Source organism: Brassica napus, chromosome A2 (genome assembly GCF_020379485.1).
Source record: "Brassica napus cultivar Da-Ae chromosome A2, Da-Ae, whole genome shotgun sequence".
Taxonomy (NCBI): Eukaryota; Viridiplantae; Streptophyta; class Magnoliopsida; order Brassicales; family Brassicaceae; genus Brassica; species Brassica napus.
The window spans coordinates 16,002,543-16,021,225 of record NC_063435.1 but is presented as its reverse complement, the minus strand read 5'-3'; the positions used below and the strand labels follow the sequence as shown (position 1 = coordinate 16,021,225).

General features: G+C 35.2%; 1 protein-coding gene and 1 pseudogene across 1 annotated transcript; both read right to left on the bottom strand.

The window, feature by feature from the left end:
- Window positions 1-2,354: 2,354 nt before the first annotated feature.
- On the bottom strand, window positions 2,355-5,755 carry LOC106362028 (monocopper oxidase-like protein SKU5). The gene is made up of 8 exons (XM_013801844.2): window positions 5,338-5,755; window positions 4,578-4,687; window positions 4,215-4,485; window positions 3,991-4,129; window positions 3,538-3,904; window positions 3,106-3,471; window positions 2,749-3,027; window positions 2,355-2,663 (listed from the first exon to the last, which is right to left on the bottom strand). The coding sequence occupies exons 1-8, from the start codon at window positions 5,467-5,469 to the stop codon at window positions 2,567-2,569; spliced, it is 1,761 nt and encodes a 586-aa protein (XP_013657298.2). The 5' UTR covers window positions 5,470-5,755; the 3' UTR covers window positions 2,355-2,566.
- Window positions 5,756-14,688: 8,933 nt separating this feature from the next.
- On the bottom strand, window positions 14,689-16,967 carry LOC106362029 (annotated as a pseudogene).
- Window positions 16,968-18,683: the final 1,716 nt, after the last annotated feature.

Sequence of the window (18,683 nt, the reverse complement as noted above, 5' to 3'; positions counted from 1 at the left end):
TTTGAACCTCGAAACCTTTACTTTTAGGCTATGTTCGAAAACGCGGACGAGTAGCCGATTAAACGTAGTCGGAACCTCACTGTGGCGATTATGTGCTGTTCGGAAGGACTACGTGGTGGTTTAAGTTTCAACCGCTTAAACCATGAAAATCAATAAATCAACGAGTAATTTCACATAAATCGTATGTCATGTGTTAAATCTATAAGTTTTGGATGATATCTTGAAGAAATTGGTGAAAAGACAATAAGTGGCGTCTGTTTTTAGATTTAATTTTCGCAGGTACAAACGAAGAAGAAGAAGGTTAAAATACAAAAGTACCCCTCATTAATACATATTGTAAAACAAAATGAAATTCAGATAACGTTGGGCTTCGAACATGGGCATCAGTTATTCAAAAGAGCACTAAACCACTACACCAACTCTATATTTTAGGAATTCTACAACAAATATATATTACGTAGATAGAATTTGATGAAAACTCATGAAAAAAATCCCCGAGTACTCCTCGATTAATCTCTGATTTTCCGCTAACTCGCTAGGCCTGGACTGTCCGCCCGACTTACTCCTAGCGTAGTTTCGAACATGGCCTTTTTAGGGTAAAAAGTTTGATTATTAACATTATTTCATTTGGGTGAAAAATAATTAATCAGATTGGATTGATATTAAAGACGAAATGGACGAAATGGGTTTACTTGAGATTGGCTTAATACTACTCTGAAATGGGCTGTTAATTTGGGCTTGACAATTTGATAAGTCACCAAAAATTCTTGTTATTTGTTTAATTAATATAGTCGAAAATCATTTAAAAAGGAAATAAAAGCAGTGGCAATCTATTGTAAATAACTTGAAATCTTAAGAGTATAATCCTAGTAGGGATTCTATGTTAATAGTATAGATGTCACCATATTTTTAATATTGATTTGTGGTGAACACCTACACAATCATTTTTAAATAATGTCTAGGTGATTTGATTTAACTATGACTATAACAACAATTATGTTTTAAGTATTTGGCTTCGAATGGTAACAACGGATTGAGCGGTGCGGGACAAGCGGTACAACTGCGGTGCGGTTTTAACAGTTATAAAAACATATAGATATATGGTATATGTAGATATTTTTGTTACTGTTAAGGCTTCGAATGGTAACCATTGTCCCGCCCCGCCCCGCAGTTAACAGTAACAAAAATCTCTACGGCTTCGAATGGTAACCATTATCCCGCCCCGTCCCGCAGTTAACAGTAACAAAAATCTCTACATATACTATATATCTATACATTTTTATAACTGTTAGAACTGCACCGCAGTTGAACCGCTTATCCCGCACCGCTCAAACCGCAGTCACCATTCAGAGTCTACATATACTATACATCTATACATTTTTATAACTGTTAGAACCGCACCGCAGTTGAACCGCTTGTCCCGCACAACTCAAACCGCAGTCACCATTCAGAGCCTAAGTACAGTGCGGCGCGGGGCGGTTAGAAACATTCGGAGCCTTAAATAACTAAACAATAGACATCTCGAATGTAATATCTCAAATTTCAAGTTCTTGTTTTCTACAAATACTAATTTTGTAAACATAAGTATTCATCATTTTTATCTACTCAATGTATATCTAACTAGGGAAATTGCCTAAAATACCAACAAATATATATAACAACAATGGTCCTATACATTTTCAGAGCACAACAATATTTTAGCATTGGCCTTATATATATATATAGTTACAGTCTGTCAAGTTATACTGGTTGCATGTTTTTCCTTTGTCATTTACAAAAGTCACCAGAAATCTATCGTTGTAGAGAAAATTTGGTTTTATATCAATTTTCAAAACTGGCAAAAAAAAGAGCAAATAAAAAAGCAGGGACAAAGATAGAAAAGGAAAGCAAATTACAGAAAGGATCCAGCTGGAACTTGTCAGAGAGACAAAAGCTGAAATCCAACCTAAAAGATACACTATATTCGTTCCACCTCACTCCTCATCTTCATCTTATCATAAATATTATTTTCCATTTTCTTCAATATATTTTAATTTTAATAAAATAAAAAATAAAAACCTTTAGTTACATTTCCTCTGTTCTACTTGAAATTTATGTAATTAAAAAGGTTAAAAATATTTAAATGTTTGGATTTTGAGCAAATCGATTAGAAAGCTGATCATTGTTACTAATCGGTGTCTAAAACGATTTTAAAAACCGACTAATTCGCCCAAACACCAACTGGTATACTCAACATTGTGAATTTGTGGTTTAAACAGCCGCTTAATCGATTACAATGGCCAAACTTTGGGGTTCAAATTGGTTAAAACTATGAAGCTTTGGTAAAAAAAAAATACTAATAAAAAACCACCAAAGCTTATAACAGTTTCAACTTTCAATGAATAATCTTCTATTCTTCTCAAATAATGAAGAGACTCCCGGAAAAAGAATAGAACAACAGATAAAAGAAATAAAAAAACAAGTCAGAAATCCAATAACGCCCAAATAGAACTGTGGAAACGTAGAGAACAAGAATCATATCTCAACAAAGCCCTAGAAAAATACAAGCAAACCCTCAAGTTACATTTCAATACAGAACCATAATCATCACCAAAGCCATTACCACCATTGAAAGACTCGTGAATCCAATGCTCCTAGTGGCTGATGATGATATCTTCTGTGGCCTGGAAACAAGAACAAAAATAAAAGAATAAAATCAAAAACATACACTTTTACAAAGTAGAAAACATGTTGTTGAAGTGATGTTACTTTTGTAATTTCTGTAGAGCACCACAGTAAAGGACATTAGCAGGGGCCCCGAACTCGGTTTTGTTGTTTTCGTCAGGGTTAACAACTCTAACATACGTTTCTTGTCCGAGATACCAAGAATCAAGATTCTCTGTTCTTAGATTCCAAGCTCCAGGGTTGTCCAAAGATATCAAGATCGCTGACCATGCCCCTGGATACACCTGAATAGTTGAGCGTGCAATACCATCCCATTTGTTGTAAGTTCCTCTACTGTTCTCTGTCCACTCTCCGTAGTCCATTCTGCAACCAAAACAATCTGAATAAGACAAAGGTTTGCAGTCACAAAATGAAGAAGAAACAGCTAACAAAGTAACTCACCCGACGGCGAAAAAGGCGTAGCCACTCATGTGATAGCTTTGCATCTTAGTGTCATTGTTCTGAAGAATGACTTCCATGAAACCGCGGTAAGTGCCATTGATGATCGAAGTCTCCATCCTAGGTGGTCCGGTTAAAGGTCTCTTAGGGAAATCAAGCTTATAAACTCCTTTGACCTTATGCTTATCAGCTAGTCTTATAGGCGTAGAAGGATTCACAAACGATACCCCACTAAGTGTTGTCCTTCTTTTGCCATTGATCTTCACAGGCGGCATGTTCCTCAGAACATAGACATCGGTTACATTGATGGAACCGTATTTAAACGAGCCTTGCGGGTTAGGACGTGCTCCACTTGCTGATACATTCCATCTGCAATAACAACAACATTAGTTCACACTTGATGAAACTACAAGAGTCTTCTTGATTACAACAAACCTGATGGATCTTGCTTGATTCATGGAGAATGTTTTGTCGAATTCGTCTTGTGGTCCAGGGGGCAAGTGACCTTTTGCCTTTCCTTTAGAGTTGGTATAGTGCAAGATTCCAACTCCAGTGACTCTTCTCCATATGGTTTCATTAACAATCCGAGCACTGGCGACGATGTAGTAATCAGAGCTTGCGTTTTGGTCCATAGTAACCAAGAAGGAGTAAGACTGTCCAACATGAATGTCCAAGCTGGTGTAGTTTTGTTGAACTGTGTAGGATCCTTCGGATTCAGCAAGAACCAAGTTGTGGCCTTGGATCCTAAAGTTCAAACTCGTGGAGATTCCCACATTCGACACTCGAAGTCTATAAGTCTTTCCTGTGGTTGTCACAAAGGTATAACACTCTTAAAAACTCCAAAACAAAGACTGTTTGATCCAAGAAAGCTAGTAGTAGTACACTCACCAGGATGGACTGTGATGGTTTCGTAATCGATTCCATCAGGAACAAGAGTCTTATTGTACTGGTAAGGTCCTTTTCCGTTAATAAGAACTCCATCAGGCATTCCAAGATCTTTACCATCATCTAAAGCCTTCCTCAAAGCCTACATTTTTCATAAACAAGTGTTATTGCTTGACCTGCAAGGTAAAAAATATAATGGCGGGCGAAAGAAAAAAAGAAGTACTAACCGTGTGGTTCCTTGTGTACCAATCACCAATGGCAATAGTGATATCACCTTCTGGAGTAGAGAAAGGGACTGGAATAACTGATCTAGGATTGACAATGAAGGAGCCAAACCCACCAGAAGCTCTTTGGAAATGGAGAGATGGGAAGTAGAAGAAGCTACCAATCTGGTCCTTAACTTGAAACTCATAAGTCCAGTTCCACTTTGGTGGGATTGGACAGTTAGTTCCTGCAAGTCCGTCTTGCCAAGAAACACGTCTCTGTTGGATTCCAGACCTGTTAAAAAAACATCAAAACATATTTTGCAATCACAACACTTTTAATATTCCTCAAGAGTCAATACAAAAAGATTTTAGTGAATCTCTTACCAGTGGAGAAGAAGTCCCTCGTCTAATTTGTTTCTCACATTCACGACCAAGTTCTCATTGGTCGTGACATTGATTGTAGGACCAGGGAACTTTCCATTTATAGCAATTACCTGACAATAGAATCAAAGGATAAGTTAGAACTCTTGAGAGTGTTTTTAGATCTTCTGTTTCACTTTTTGTTCGATTTGGGCTTAGAAAGGCTGAATCTTTTTTCATTCATTCAGGTGGAATTTCAGTAAAACTTTGGATAAATTAAAAAGAACAGTTTTTTGGTAAAGTAAAAGTGAAATGGGTTTCTTAAGGATGAATTTGAAGTGTTTCCCTGAAGAAAGAAGATTGGAACTTTTGAAAAATCTGGATTTTTAGGCATACCCACAAACAAAGTTAAAAACTTTATCAAAATTTGACAAAAACAAACATCCCAGTTACTTGGTGAAGAGGAATAATGGTAAACCTCTAAAATTAAAATCTCAAATCTATAATTTATTTAGCTCACTGTAACTACAGTAAATCTAAAACTAAGATTTACAAAATTAAAATCGATTATGAAAAATGTAGATAAATCCACAAGTAAATCCCAGAAAGACAAACTTTGGTTGAAAGAACCAACTTCTTGTGCAATGAATATATTACTAAAAGTTAGATCTTCAGCACACTAGAATTACAATAAATCTCAAGAGTTAAGGGTTTTGCAACAACAAAAAAAAGTCCAAGCTTTGATCAAATGAGCAGATATCAAAAGATCTAGAAAAAACAAAACCTGTTGAGGAACACCAAGTGGAGAAGCGGTAATGTAGGAGACTTCGAAGTTGTAGAAAGCGTATGGATCTGCAGCGAAGCAGAAACTAAAGTTCACCAAGAACATAAGAAGCAGGATCTTGAACAAATCCATTCTCTTTTCTTTGCTTTTCTTGAACAGAAACGAATACAATGATGTTTAGTTGTTGAGTTTAAATTTCTCTGTCTGTGAATTTACATTATCAGATTGGAGAAAAGGAAGGATTGAGTGGGAGAAACTATAAGCTATAAAGGAAAGAGACGACCCAGAGAGATAGAGACAGAGAGAACGGCTACAATTCTAGTTGCCCAATTAGTTGTTATTCTTATTATTTTGTCGCAATTATTTTACCAGGAAAAAGCCGCACAACGCGCCTATAAATCTGAGAAAATAATAAATCAAATGGTTAATTAGCCTTTTCTTTTGTTTGAAGTATTATTAGTTTAGAATCTTATATTCGAATTGTATTCTTAATATTTTATATAATAACTAAACTACTGAATTAATAGATTTATTTCCTTTTGACATCCCTAGTGAATTAATAGATACCTTACCCCTCATTATAGAGTTCTAATCTTCTTTTGTCGGTAACCATAACTTTATAAATCGTTAAAATATTTAAGAGAATTTAGAAGAAAAATTAGTTGACAGATGAAAAGAAAACAAGCCAACGGATATAATGATAATAGTGATAGCAAGAAAGAATGGCATCTGGTTGACAATTTTAATATTCTTTTTTTTTTTTCCACCGAAAATGTTTTTCTTTCTTTATTCATCAAAATGAGCTGTAAATTTGCATCACATAGACCACAATTTTCCTACAAATATTACGACGACGCGTATATTGATGACCGTAAATTTACATTGGCCGTGGGAAAATTATTGATAAGAAATAATGATGCATTGTACGTAGTAATATTAATACACTCTTTATTTCATAAACAATGTTATTTTTAAATTTTATTACAGAAAAAACATTATTTTAACTACACTATAATCTATAATATCTTATTCATCAAAATATCTTTATAATATTGATATTAATTGCAGAATGCATTGAGCTCAACATATATACATTCAATTATTTTTTAGTTTATGTAGAAAATGTTAAATTAACATTCTTTAACAGAAAAGAGAACAAATTATATATAAGAACCACATAAAAAAATTTGATTTGATAATTGAAGTGCATTATGTACGCAATAATCACATGTTGCTCGCGTGCTAGCTCGTTTAAATAACCAATTAATAATAACTAGGTTAAGATCCGCGCTTTGAGCGGAATGAATGTTATATATATAAATTATTTTATATAATTTAATAGTTTAAATAATTTATAATATTTTTAAAAATTAAGTTGTCAATACTTTTTTAAATTTTTTATCAAAAACAATTGTTCAAAATACTTATTAAATGAGACTTTCAACTTAGATAATTTTTAATTATTTGTATCATGTCATAACAAAAAATTTAAACCATAGATCACAAAATTTGACTGTGAAACTTTTCAAGGTTTTAGTAATTTATACTCGTTTTTAAAAATTCAAAATATAACATATAAAGAAAACTTTTAATTTTTGTAAAAATAGTTACTATGGTTGTTTAATTTATTTTAATAGTTTAAAATTAAACAAATATAATATAAGAAACTTATTTTTATCAAATCTTTATTATTAAAAATCATTAATTGTCATATATACTTGAGAAAAAGATTAGAATAGCACTAAACCAAGTTTATGTTCCTAAAGTAGCACTCAAGGTTCAAAGTCACAAAAATAGGTTTCATTAAAGATATAAATATACACTTATACCCCTTGGGTTAATTAATCCAAACCTTAGGGTTTAGAGTTAAGGGGTGGGGTTTTGGAATTAAGGTTTAAAATTTTATAAAAAAAAATATTAAAATAAAAAATAAAAATTTTAAAAACAGTTTCAAAAAGTATTTTTAAATTATAAAAAAACAATTTGAAAAAAAAAATTAAAAAAAAAAAATTTGAAAAAAAAAATTATAAAAATTTCGAATCTGAAAACATATAATCTGAAACTATAAAAAAAAAAAATCTTTTTTTATTTTTTTTAATTTTTATTTTATTTATTTTTATTTATTTTTGTTTGTTTATTTAATTTTAAATCAAGGGTATTAGATATATTTTACCCTTTAATGAATGTCATTTTTGTGACTTTCTCCTTCTAGTGCTATTTTTGAGACATAAACTTCAAAGGTGCTATTATTGACAATTGTCCTATATACTTTAGCCATATTTGATAATTCTGTAATTTTATTTATGGAAATAATGAAGCACATTAATAATGTATTTATGTTTAATTTAATAAAAAAGTTTATTATATATTTAGATGTAACAACATATTTTTCTAAAAATTCTAAGAATCATTCTAGTAATGACATGTGGTTACAAAAAAATGTTGTAATACTTCTCTTTTGACAGCACGAAGTATTACAACAATTTTTTGCTGTCAAAAAAAAAAAAAAATGTTGTAATACTTCTCAAATAATACATAGGGGATACATTCCCTTACTGAGTTAATATTTTTAGTGGAGTCATTCTTGGGTTTACCCCCTAGGGTGAACCTTTAGGTTCACCAACCAATAGAATTTCATTATTTCAAATTTGATATCTTTTAAAAAATGAAACAAAATATTCTCAAATTATATTATGTTTTTAAAATAAAAAAGTAAAAAAAGAAAATAGTTATAAAAAAAGAATTAAAAAAAAATATTTTTAATGTTGTCAACAAAATACTAAACCCTAAATCCTAATCCCTAAACCCTAAATCATAAACCCTAAACCCCTGGGTAAACCCTAAACCCTTGGGTAAACCCTAAACCCTGGGATAAATCCTAAAATCTAAATAAAAAACGACTAAAACCCTAAACCCTAAACGCTTGAATGTTTTAGTGTATAGTGATTTTGATTTAGAGTTAAGGATTTATCCTAGAGTTTAGGGTTTATCTAAGGGTTTAGAGTTTAGGATTAAGGGTTTAGGGATTAGAATTTAGGGTTTAGAGTTTACTGTTATGCTGACGACGTAAAATATTTTTTTTGTAATTATTATTTTTTTTTTTATCTTTTAATTTTAAAAACATAATACAATATTTTGTTTTCTTTTTTAAAAGATATCGAATATAAAATAAAACAATTTTATTGGTTGATGAACCTAGAGGTTCACTCTAGGGGGTGGACCTAAGAATAAATCTTTTTAGTGGGGGAAATAAAAATAAAATAATTTAAGCTAAGAATTGTATTTGACCGTTTGACCTGTGGCCCTCTCCAAAGGGATAAGCTTTTATTTATGAGAGGTGCAACGCAGCGGTAAGCCAGTCTGGAATTGCCATGTGGCTGCCAGCCAAAACAAACGAGATCCTTCCTAGTTTTGAATCTTGTTTTCCCTGGTGATGTAGAAAATACTACAAATTAGATGTTTTAGTTATGAACTAGATTTTGATCAATTTTCTTTTTCAGTACTAAAACATTTTAGTTTGTATAAGCTTTTTATCAATAAGTTAATATAATTTGGTGTTATGTATTATTTGACTCTATAATACTTATGTTTATATGGTTTATAATATTATTATTACTATAAAATATTTATGGTATGTAATATATTTTATCGTGTATGTTGTTAGTTTGTCATGAGTTTATTATAGTTATTTTTTTGGTGTAAAACTTAGATAGCTAAATATTTCAAAAACATCACATGACTAAACCTAAATTTAGTTTCATCATTTTATAAATTTTGAATTTTGTCATCATTTTATAAATTTTGAATTTTTTAACAAGTATTATTTTGAAAATAATATTATGTAACACTAGTATGTTACATATTTCTCTAAATTTGAAAAATATATATATATATATATAATTATATCAAATTAGACTTACATAATAGAGAAAGAAAATTTTGGGATATTGTTAAAAACAACAAAAATTATTATTTTTTAAATAAACTATAATATAATGTACTTGCAAAATAACTTTTTAGTAAATATTGTATTTTGGGATAGTGAGTTAGTGGGAAAGTTAGCCACTCGATATATAGGACCATATCGAGTGATGCAACAGGTTGGAGAAGTAGCCTATCGATTAGAGCTACCATCAGATATGACACTTCACCCAGTTTTCCATGTTTTAGTGTTAAAAAGGTATATACGAGATCCTACCGATGTAGAGCCGAAACGAGTCGAAAACCTTCGTTCCAACCTCACTTACCCTGAAGGACCATTTCGAATCGGAGAAAGACGAATAAGAAAACTGAAAAATTGAGAGATTCCTCAAGTACAAATATTTTGGGGAAAACAGTGCCGAGTAGTTGTGACATGGGAAGATGAAGAGAGGTTTAGAGCGACTCATCCTGAACTGTATTTGGAAGATGATGAAGATGAGATGGGTGAAACATCAAACCACTAAGAATTCGGGACGAATTCTATTAAGAGGGGGAGAATGTAATAACCCTCTTTAAAAAGTAAAACGCAGACAAGGAAAAATCATGTAACATCCGAGAAAATTACTCAAGTAAGTGGAAGTCGGATTAATCTTTTCCCGTGGATGGTTGTGGATCCAAGGTACATAAGAAAAGTTTAGAAAGTCTTAGAATAGTTTTCTACCTGAAGAAATAAAAATTTATTATAGGGCCTTAAGATAGGAATGACCTTAGAATTATTTTAGAAGTATTTTGGTTTAAGAAATCTAGATTATTGTCAAGGAGAAACATTCCCTCCAGCTCGGATCAGCTTTTAACACGTTCGGAATTTAAATACGGCCCATTTGGGCCCATCTACGATGTGTTAAGCATATTCGGAAGCTTCTGGAGGATGCAACTGCTTGTCTACCTCTTTAAGCAGCTAGACATGTGTTACTCCTTTACTGGAGAAGCCTCCAAGCAGCTCTTGTTTATGTCCTATTGGTTGAATTAGTGGCTGGCCACAAAACTTGTTTTAATTGGACAGATTTGTGGCTGCACATCAATCTCTCTCTAATTGGTTGCATGGGACATGCAGGATAGCTCCTGCTTGTAACCCACGACCTATACCTTCTCCTGAGCTCATTCTCCACCCCTGTAAATAGCAGACACCCCCTTAGTAATTTCTCATGCTTAGAACCCTAACCATAGCAGCTCGAAAAAGTCGAAACCCTAAGGTAAACGTTTTTGTCTTTAGCTTTCTTTTTATTTAGCTTTTGTTTTTCTTTTCTCTATTTTCTTAATTAGAACTTAGATAGCCTTTCTTACCCTACCCTTTCCGTACTTAGATTTCTAAAGCTCTAGATTTTTTCCTATAGAAGTTAAAGCGAAGCCGACCGCGAGATAGAAGCGTTTCCAGTCCGAAACTTTCATCTAAGTGTTGAGGTGACTCTCGGTTATGGGTTATGATTGTTGTGTGTGCAGTTAGTGCCTGCAAAACAAGAGTATTGGTTGATGCATTGCTAGGTTGCGCGTTTAGATATATCATGATATGATAAGGATTGATGTTTGTGAAAGATATAGAGTTATATCGTCGGGCCTCGGCTCGAGCGGTATAACATGATTGTGATACATTGATGTTGTGTTGCATATACTTATGTCATTGCATTGTATTGTTTGGACCTCGGCTCAGATATATAACATGTTTGATCATATCTTAACGGGGAAACCCGTAAATCCACAGAATTGATCCGTGAGGGTCCGACACTCGGGTGGAGTGTCGTGAGAGTCATTGGTATCCAGTCGAGGCCCGTGCCTTTTCTGGGGCCTTACCAAAATTAGTTCCAAGCAGGACGCGAAGACACGTGTGATAGGGCTAGCTACCCTCGACCGTGTAGCTGCATGACGATGCGGCAAGTATGTTATCCGGGCCATCGGTTTTTTTAGACTTTGTGTTTAGAGTCAATGGGCGCAAGAAGGGATGTGTTATGGACTTCGTATCGAGATAGGAACTAATGGCGAGAGGCAGTGTGGGAATCAAAATTCACATTGTCGATTTCCGTTTAAATAAGAAAAGTAGGAGAACCCTAATTTCCCAGAGGTCCCGGATATCTACTAATACCATACGCCAAGCAATCAGAACACGAAATAAAGACGATAAAAGATAAGAAATCGAAAAGAGAGCAAAATTGATCTTATTTTGAATTCGTGTTTGAGCGTTACAACAAGGTAAGAGCTTGGGCTACGAGAGTTGTCGGCGAGATTCCTAGTTCTATAACCCTAAAGCTGCTAAACCTAATTGAGTCGCAGCTCGAATAACAAAAATGGAAAATTGCCTAAATTGCTCTAAGTACTAAGTTTGCTGTGTATTGCGTCTCCTCCTCTGCCTCTCGCCTAGGACTCCTTATATACTTGCTTTTAGGTTGGTTTGTGACTTTCCCTTTCTGCCCTTAAGCCGTCATAACTCAAAAATGGAGATATTCTGTTTTTTTCGATCATAGTGATTATCTTCGGAAACTTTACATTTATCCACGGAAACTTAACATTTATCTTGCCTTATGAACCAAGCATAAACCGTCATAAGACTTATGGGTTTTCGGTTAAGAAATCGTAAGTGGGCTTCGGGCTGCGTTTTAGGTCTCTTTGGGCCGTTCTTTGACTCAAAACGTTTATTACCGTTTCTTTGATAAAAAATGAACTTCCCGCGGTTTTTATCGTAAAGTTTGACTGATGACTTCGAGTGACGATAAACAAAGAACAGTTTAGCCATGGCTCATGGGAGATAGCATTGAAGAGTAGACGAGAATGCATGGATTCATGTCATATTGACGTTTTGGGAGAGCTCGGTCGCTGCGTGACAACCAAGCCGTGTACGTGCTTGATCGCTACGTAGCTACCGAGCCGTGTGCGTGTTCGGTCGCTACGTAGCGATCGGGCTTGGCGAGAGTTCGGTCGCTACGTAGCGACCAGCCGTGTACGTGCATGTTTGCTATGTAGCGACCGAGCTTTAGCTTGTGTGTGGCCGATTTGGATACGTGTCCGTTGTTTCGGACAATTGGTACTTAGTGGTTTGATTGAGATTTAGAATAAGATTTTACCGCAAGCCTCTTTGTAAAGGTTCTTTTTACGAAGAATAACTTTCGTAAAAAATGTTTATGCTGATTTTTACGGAGATTTGGACATCAACTTCGTTGTATCCGTTTTTTGACTCCAACAGGCAGTCCTCGACGATCGATAATGATCTAACCCCTCGTGAAGAGTAGATGCTTGTTTACATGATTGCTTTATTTTTGCATTGCATATTTTCTTAATATAATTGATCTTTGTTGCTTAATGTTTGATGCATAATGCGGGGATAAATAATTGTTACGAAACCCGACTCACTGAGAAAAATAGTTGTTCATTAGACTCTTTGTTTTGCAGGTAACCCGTTGTAGGTTCCATTTGGGATCGGAGGAGCACAAAGCTGTTGGTGTAGATTTGCTATCTTTTGCAAACATGTACGTTTTGTAATATGTAAGATATGGTTTTGAACATCGGTCGAGTATGTATAAAGTTTTGATGTGGTTAAACTTAAAGTATAAATGAATAAGAAAAGGTTTGTGAAATTCTTGGATTCCATATGATACTAGTCCTAGTCCGGGACGAACTAACTAACAGTTTCAAACTCGGGTTGCAAAGCCTTAACTTGAAATCGCTAGGAAACCCGATCTTGGACATATGACTTGGGATTTTGGATCTGATTCGGGAACCTCGGGTCAAATGTTTGGGCACGTGGTATAGTATCTTTGATCTGGTTAGAGTTATTTAGTTCGTCGTGCATGTTCTTGTTTGATTAGTGTATGGCAAACTAATTAACTTTTACTTATTCTGGATCGGAGGTGTTACATGGACAAACTCTTCTTTATACATCTCTTTGATCATCAGTTACATAGCAAACTCTCGCATTAATAAACCAATTCGTAACCTAAAGTTTGTCAAGACCAGAGAACCACTCAAATCAATGGAAGACCAAAGATTGAGCCTGCAGCGACATGATTATCCTTGTTACCTTGTTTTTTGATATTCATGTTTGCGACGCAAGCATGATTTGCTCTAATTCTTTTGTATATCTGCTAAAAGCTTGAGTGATTAAGCCTGAAATACATGAACATGTGGAAACAAAATCAACAAACAAAATATAATTCTTGATTATCTCCCATAACATAGATATATGAATAAAACAAAATCAACAAACATAACTGGAATCAAATTAATCTCCCATAAACGGAAATTTTTGGAAAAGAAGTTTCTCCTGCGAACGTAGGCTTTTGAATTATGATTTTGATAATCAATAAAAGTAACAAATTGAAACAAAATCAACAAAAAAAAAAACGAAATCTAAATCATCTCCCATAAAAAAGCGTTGTATAAAATGTTTGATAATCAATACATGAACAAATTTGAACAAAATCGTAGACAAAATCATTTCCCATAAACTAAAGCTTTAGAAAAAGTCTGATCATTATGAGTTTATAACACCAATATCATTGGTATATCTGGAAATCTTATTATGATTGAGACCAGAAACTTGCTGATCAGTGGACCTCTAAGCATATCCGACTCACTAAGTTTCTGGAACAGCACACGGGTTGCAGGCAGAGGCGCTATTATACCGACCCTGAACACTGATCCAAACCATGAAACACCTATTAGATGTCTTCTCAACTTTGCTCTGTCATGTAATGTAAGCTTTTTTTGTTTTGGGCTTCTTTTATGATTTGGTAACTCCAATGTTAATTAGAATTTTAGGTTCCCTAGTTCAGCTTTTATGGTTTGTGTTGGTTTCTCTTTATCGTGTCGTGTCTCCATAGTTCGCCACTTTAATTGATAGAAGTGTACAAACGTAAAAAATATAAAACAGAGAAAACTTGAAACATAAGAGAGAAAAATGTTTTATTATTTACTAAAAAGGGAGTTGAACTAAATAAGAAGAACATAAATCCTTCAAGGTGGCTGAGTAATCCAGCTCCAGATGAATTTGTGAAGTTGATTGTAAAGCTAGTGTACCAAGCAGCTATCTACAGTATCTGGAAGGAGAGAAATGCAAGAGTGCATAATCAGAGTTTCAGATCAGCGCAGGCTGTGATACTCGAGATCAAGCAAACAGTACAAGCCCGCTTAGACCCTTTGTCAAGGGCTCATACCTCTCGGAGAACTGATATGACGTTGTTGGGGACTTGGTTTAGCAGATTCTAACAGTTGGTTTCTTTTGAAGAGCAGTAGAAGAAGAAGTGTTTGGTCGAAGATTAGAAAGGAGCAGCAGTATTTTTGGTCGTGGAGTACAGGTTTGTCTTTTTTTAGAAGCCCGTGTGTGGGCAAATTACTTTTAGTAGAAGTTGCAGTGTAATTTCCGTTTCTGAGTAAATAAATAAATGATTTTAAGAAAAATAAAATAAAATAAATAAATCCTTCAAAATGTGTTTGGCCAGAATTTTAAAATACAACGTACAAAAAACAAAATAAAAAGAGCAGCTTAACGCTTCTTTCTGAAAAATGATAACTTTGAGCTAAAAAGCACTTCCTGTGAATAACAGATGGGCATGACTCGTCGTACTGTTCCTTTGCGATCCACATCTACACGCATTAAGCCAAAACATTAGAGTTTCGTTAAGCTGCAGGGTCTAGGGACTGATAAGTATTCAGTTTAGTTGGTTTAGGGAAATGAGATGATAGGGTCATAGGGACCGTGTGTACCTGCTGGAAAGTACTGAGTGAAGCCAAGATGGACCCTCCAATCCAGACAGAGTATTTTCTCTCAGGAGGAGCAACAACTTTGATCTACATGCTGCTTGGAGCCCAAGCAGTGATATCGTAGCTCATTTTGTTAGCGATCCCAGAGAAAATGTGTTTCCCACCACTGATCACAGTGTTACCGTACACGTCCTTCTGATGTATACATCACACTTCATTAGGGAGTTATAATTTGTTTCACGTATAGGATTCTCCATCCATACCAATCATAGGCGGCTGATAAAGAACCTCGGTCCTCAGGACAACGGAACCGCTCAGAACCAATGGTGATCACTTGCCCATCAGGTAACTCGTATTTCTTCTCAACAGCTGAGCTAGTTTTGGCTTTCTCAAGATCCTTCTTCAAGACCAATGTAGCAAAGCTTCTTTTATATGTCTGAGACAATTTCACGCTCTGATGTGGTTGTGGTCCACGCTCAGTTAGGATCTTCATGAATGCATTAGTGAGGTCAAGACCCCCAAGATCAAGACACAGGATAGCATGTGGAAAGGCATAACCTTCATAGATAGGAACAGTGCAGCTCAGACCATCTCCTGTTGCACATTAGGGTGAGGTTTATTAAGCGAGCATTGACATTTAAAAGCCAATAAACACCAACTAACAACTTTATAAGAGTAGGCTTCAGGATACATACCCGTATACTCGGATTGTTAACATAACACGTTGCATAGCCTGATTTTCTTTGTCATAGGTTTTCTTGATGCCACATACTTCAACAAAAATGTGTGTACCAAATATTGGTAACAAATGTCGAATAAAGATGCAACATTATTGACCTGATAAATAAATTCTTTTGAAACAAAAATAACTATCCGGCAAAATTATGATAGTAATAGCTAGAGCCATGATCTGTTCATATCTCCGAAACCTGATTTTTTCAGTCGGAATCATGACAGTTACTTCTTCTTAGCTTGTAGATGGTTCCTTACTTCTACAGGTGTTTCAAAGAGTTGAGTCTCTCAGCCCCAATAAATCTGTGGACCAAAGTCTGACTGAAAAAACAAAAACCGCCAGTCTGTTAGTTTGATTGCTTAAGTGAATCGAAATTGATAAATTAATTAGAATAACGGGGTTGAATGAGAGTAACCTTCTCATCGAGGAAAACCATGTCGACACCTATAAGCTCTCCCGCTTTCTTCACATTCCTCACCTACAAAAAAAGAAGAAGACGCCCCAAAACGGTTTCCTGGCAACAACCAGCATTAAAATCGAAAAAAAAATACAGTTGAGTAGTCGCTATTAGTGGACGATCTGGTTCTAGGATTTTTTGGGAGATGATGATTCGAATAATTTTGTGATTTCACCTTAGATTCAGTCGATGGGGAAGGTAAGAAATCTGAACTGATAAAGTGAGATGATTGATTTCTGGCCATGATCAATTAAATTACTTTTTTTTTGACGCTAATCACCATATTTCATTAAATTGGTTCGAAAAGGTTAGTTTGAGCTAACTCCGGTGGAACCAAAATGTTTACATGGGAGAACTCAGAACTTTTCATACGAGCTCCTTTTGCAAGGAGGTCAGCCCGAGAATTTAAGTCGCGAATAATAAGAAAGTGAAACGAACATATACAAAGAACGAAGGTGGGAGAATTCATCCCATTCCGAAGCCAAATATGGCCAAAGATGGCCAAAGTTCTTCTTCTTCGATCAGCTTAACCATTTGCAGGCAGTATGATTCGAAATGCATTTTGTTGTAACTCATACGGAGAGCGTAACTCATTGCCCACAGCAAGGTTCGGAACTCTGCATGAAGAGGGGATGGGACTTGCCTACTCCCTAAGGAACCCGAGAACGTGCTCCCATCTTCCATCTCCAAGATAAGACCGCCACCAAAAGTAGACTGACTGGTTGCCCAAGATGCATCCACTTGACATCTCGGTTTGTGCAACCTATTCATCTCGTTTTGTTCTATCGACTGTGGTTGCTCCCTCTCCTTTGCAACTTTTGTGACTTCTTGTGCTACTAGTCATTCCTCTCCTTCTTGAGTCGTCTTATGTAAGGAGTCCATGGGCGGTAAATCTACACCATTGAACCATTTATCGTTCCTTTATTTCCATACATACCACATAATCCAAGGGAACTTTACTAGCCGTTGCTTCGAGACACTCCTTGCCGGAGCTCGAAACAGGAGAAAGTCAAAGTTTTCATAGATTGATGAACTTAGGAACTGTCCCGGAGCTGATGGGAGGTCCGACAGAGCCCATGTCTGAAGCGCAGGAGGACACTCAAAAAGTAAATGGTTAATGAACTCATCATCCCCTCCACATCTAGGACACGATCAGGTGGTTGACAAGAGAACCGCACACAAAACCCCTTATCGTATTTGCGACCTTCCAGCTGCTCGAGTTGAAATAAGCCAATTTGTCATATTTCTATCAATGAGTTTGGCTATTTTTGAAGATGGCATCGGATTTCCCCATGTCAATGTTGTTTTTCTCTCGATAGATAATATATACTTGTCTACAACATGTACGTTGATATACCATGATTTTCACCTGTTTTTATACATGGAATATAAAGGTTTTAAGATGTATTAGTCATGTTTTAGAGTTTTTTCAAAGCAAATACAAGTTTATTCACCTGATGGAAGGAAATGATACTTTTGGGACATTTTGGAATACTTTTACGCAAGGAAAATCGATCGACTCTTGAAGAGAACCATCGGTCGATCATAATCACTTACCATCGATCGACAAACTTACATGTGCATCGTTCGATGCCCAGTCACACGAATGAAATCGCAAATTAAAAGATTTCATTTCCCAGAAGATCTATTATTTGCAACTTAAGTCCCTAGCCGCCTGTTAGGCTATATGTACTAGGGTTTTGTATCATTTCTAAGAGACACTTGCAAAAAGACATAGTTTGGAAAAGGAGCATTTTGGCTACCATTAGGAGATCTTAGGATTGGAGAGATAGATCTGAGACTGCAAAACAGAGAAGATCTTGAACTCCTTTATTTCTATTACTCTATCTATTTGTGTTCTATGTTTCATTTGAGTTTATTTCACACCATCATGACTTTGTCTCTCATGAATATGTTTGAGTAAACCAATTGTTAGATTTAGGTTTCTCACCATGGTTGAAATTATGTACTGCTAATATGACTATATAAAAGGTATTTTGATTGTTCTTTCATTGCTTGTGAACTTAATGCTAAAATTGAGATTGATCACCTTCATTTTAGATCTTAGGATTAATTGAGTCCAACTAACCCTTTCCCCTCAATTCCTGAACCCACTTGCGTGATCTAACCAACTCAGGCGCAACGACAGTTGGTCTGAGAAGGTTAGAGAACAAGTTAAACTCATTCGCAAAACTCGCTAGAATAACCATCGATCGACGCAACTATCGTTCTGTCGGTCGATGTATCGGTCGATGTACATCGAGTCACATCGATCGACACTCTCTCGAAATCAAAATACGACAGTTGAGATCCGAGATCTAGCGAAGAATACCTATCCGGTTAAATCATTGTTTAGTTCAAAACCCATCAAACCCTTTAGTCTAAACTAAGTGCATACATTTCATACCTGAGAATTACCTAAATCTAGCTGTTTTCCCATTCTTGAAACCACTTCAATTCAATCTATTGAATCACTATTGTTTTCGA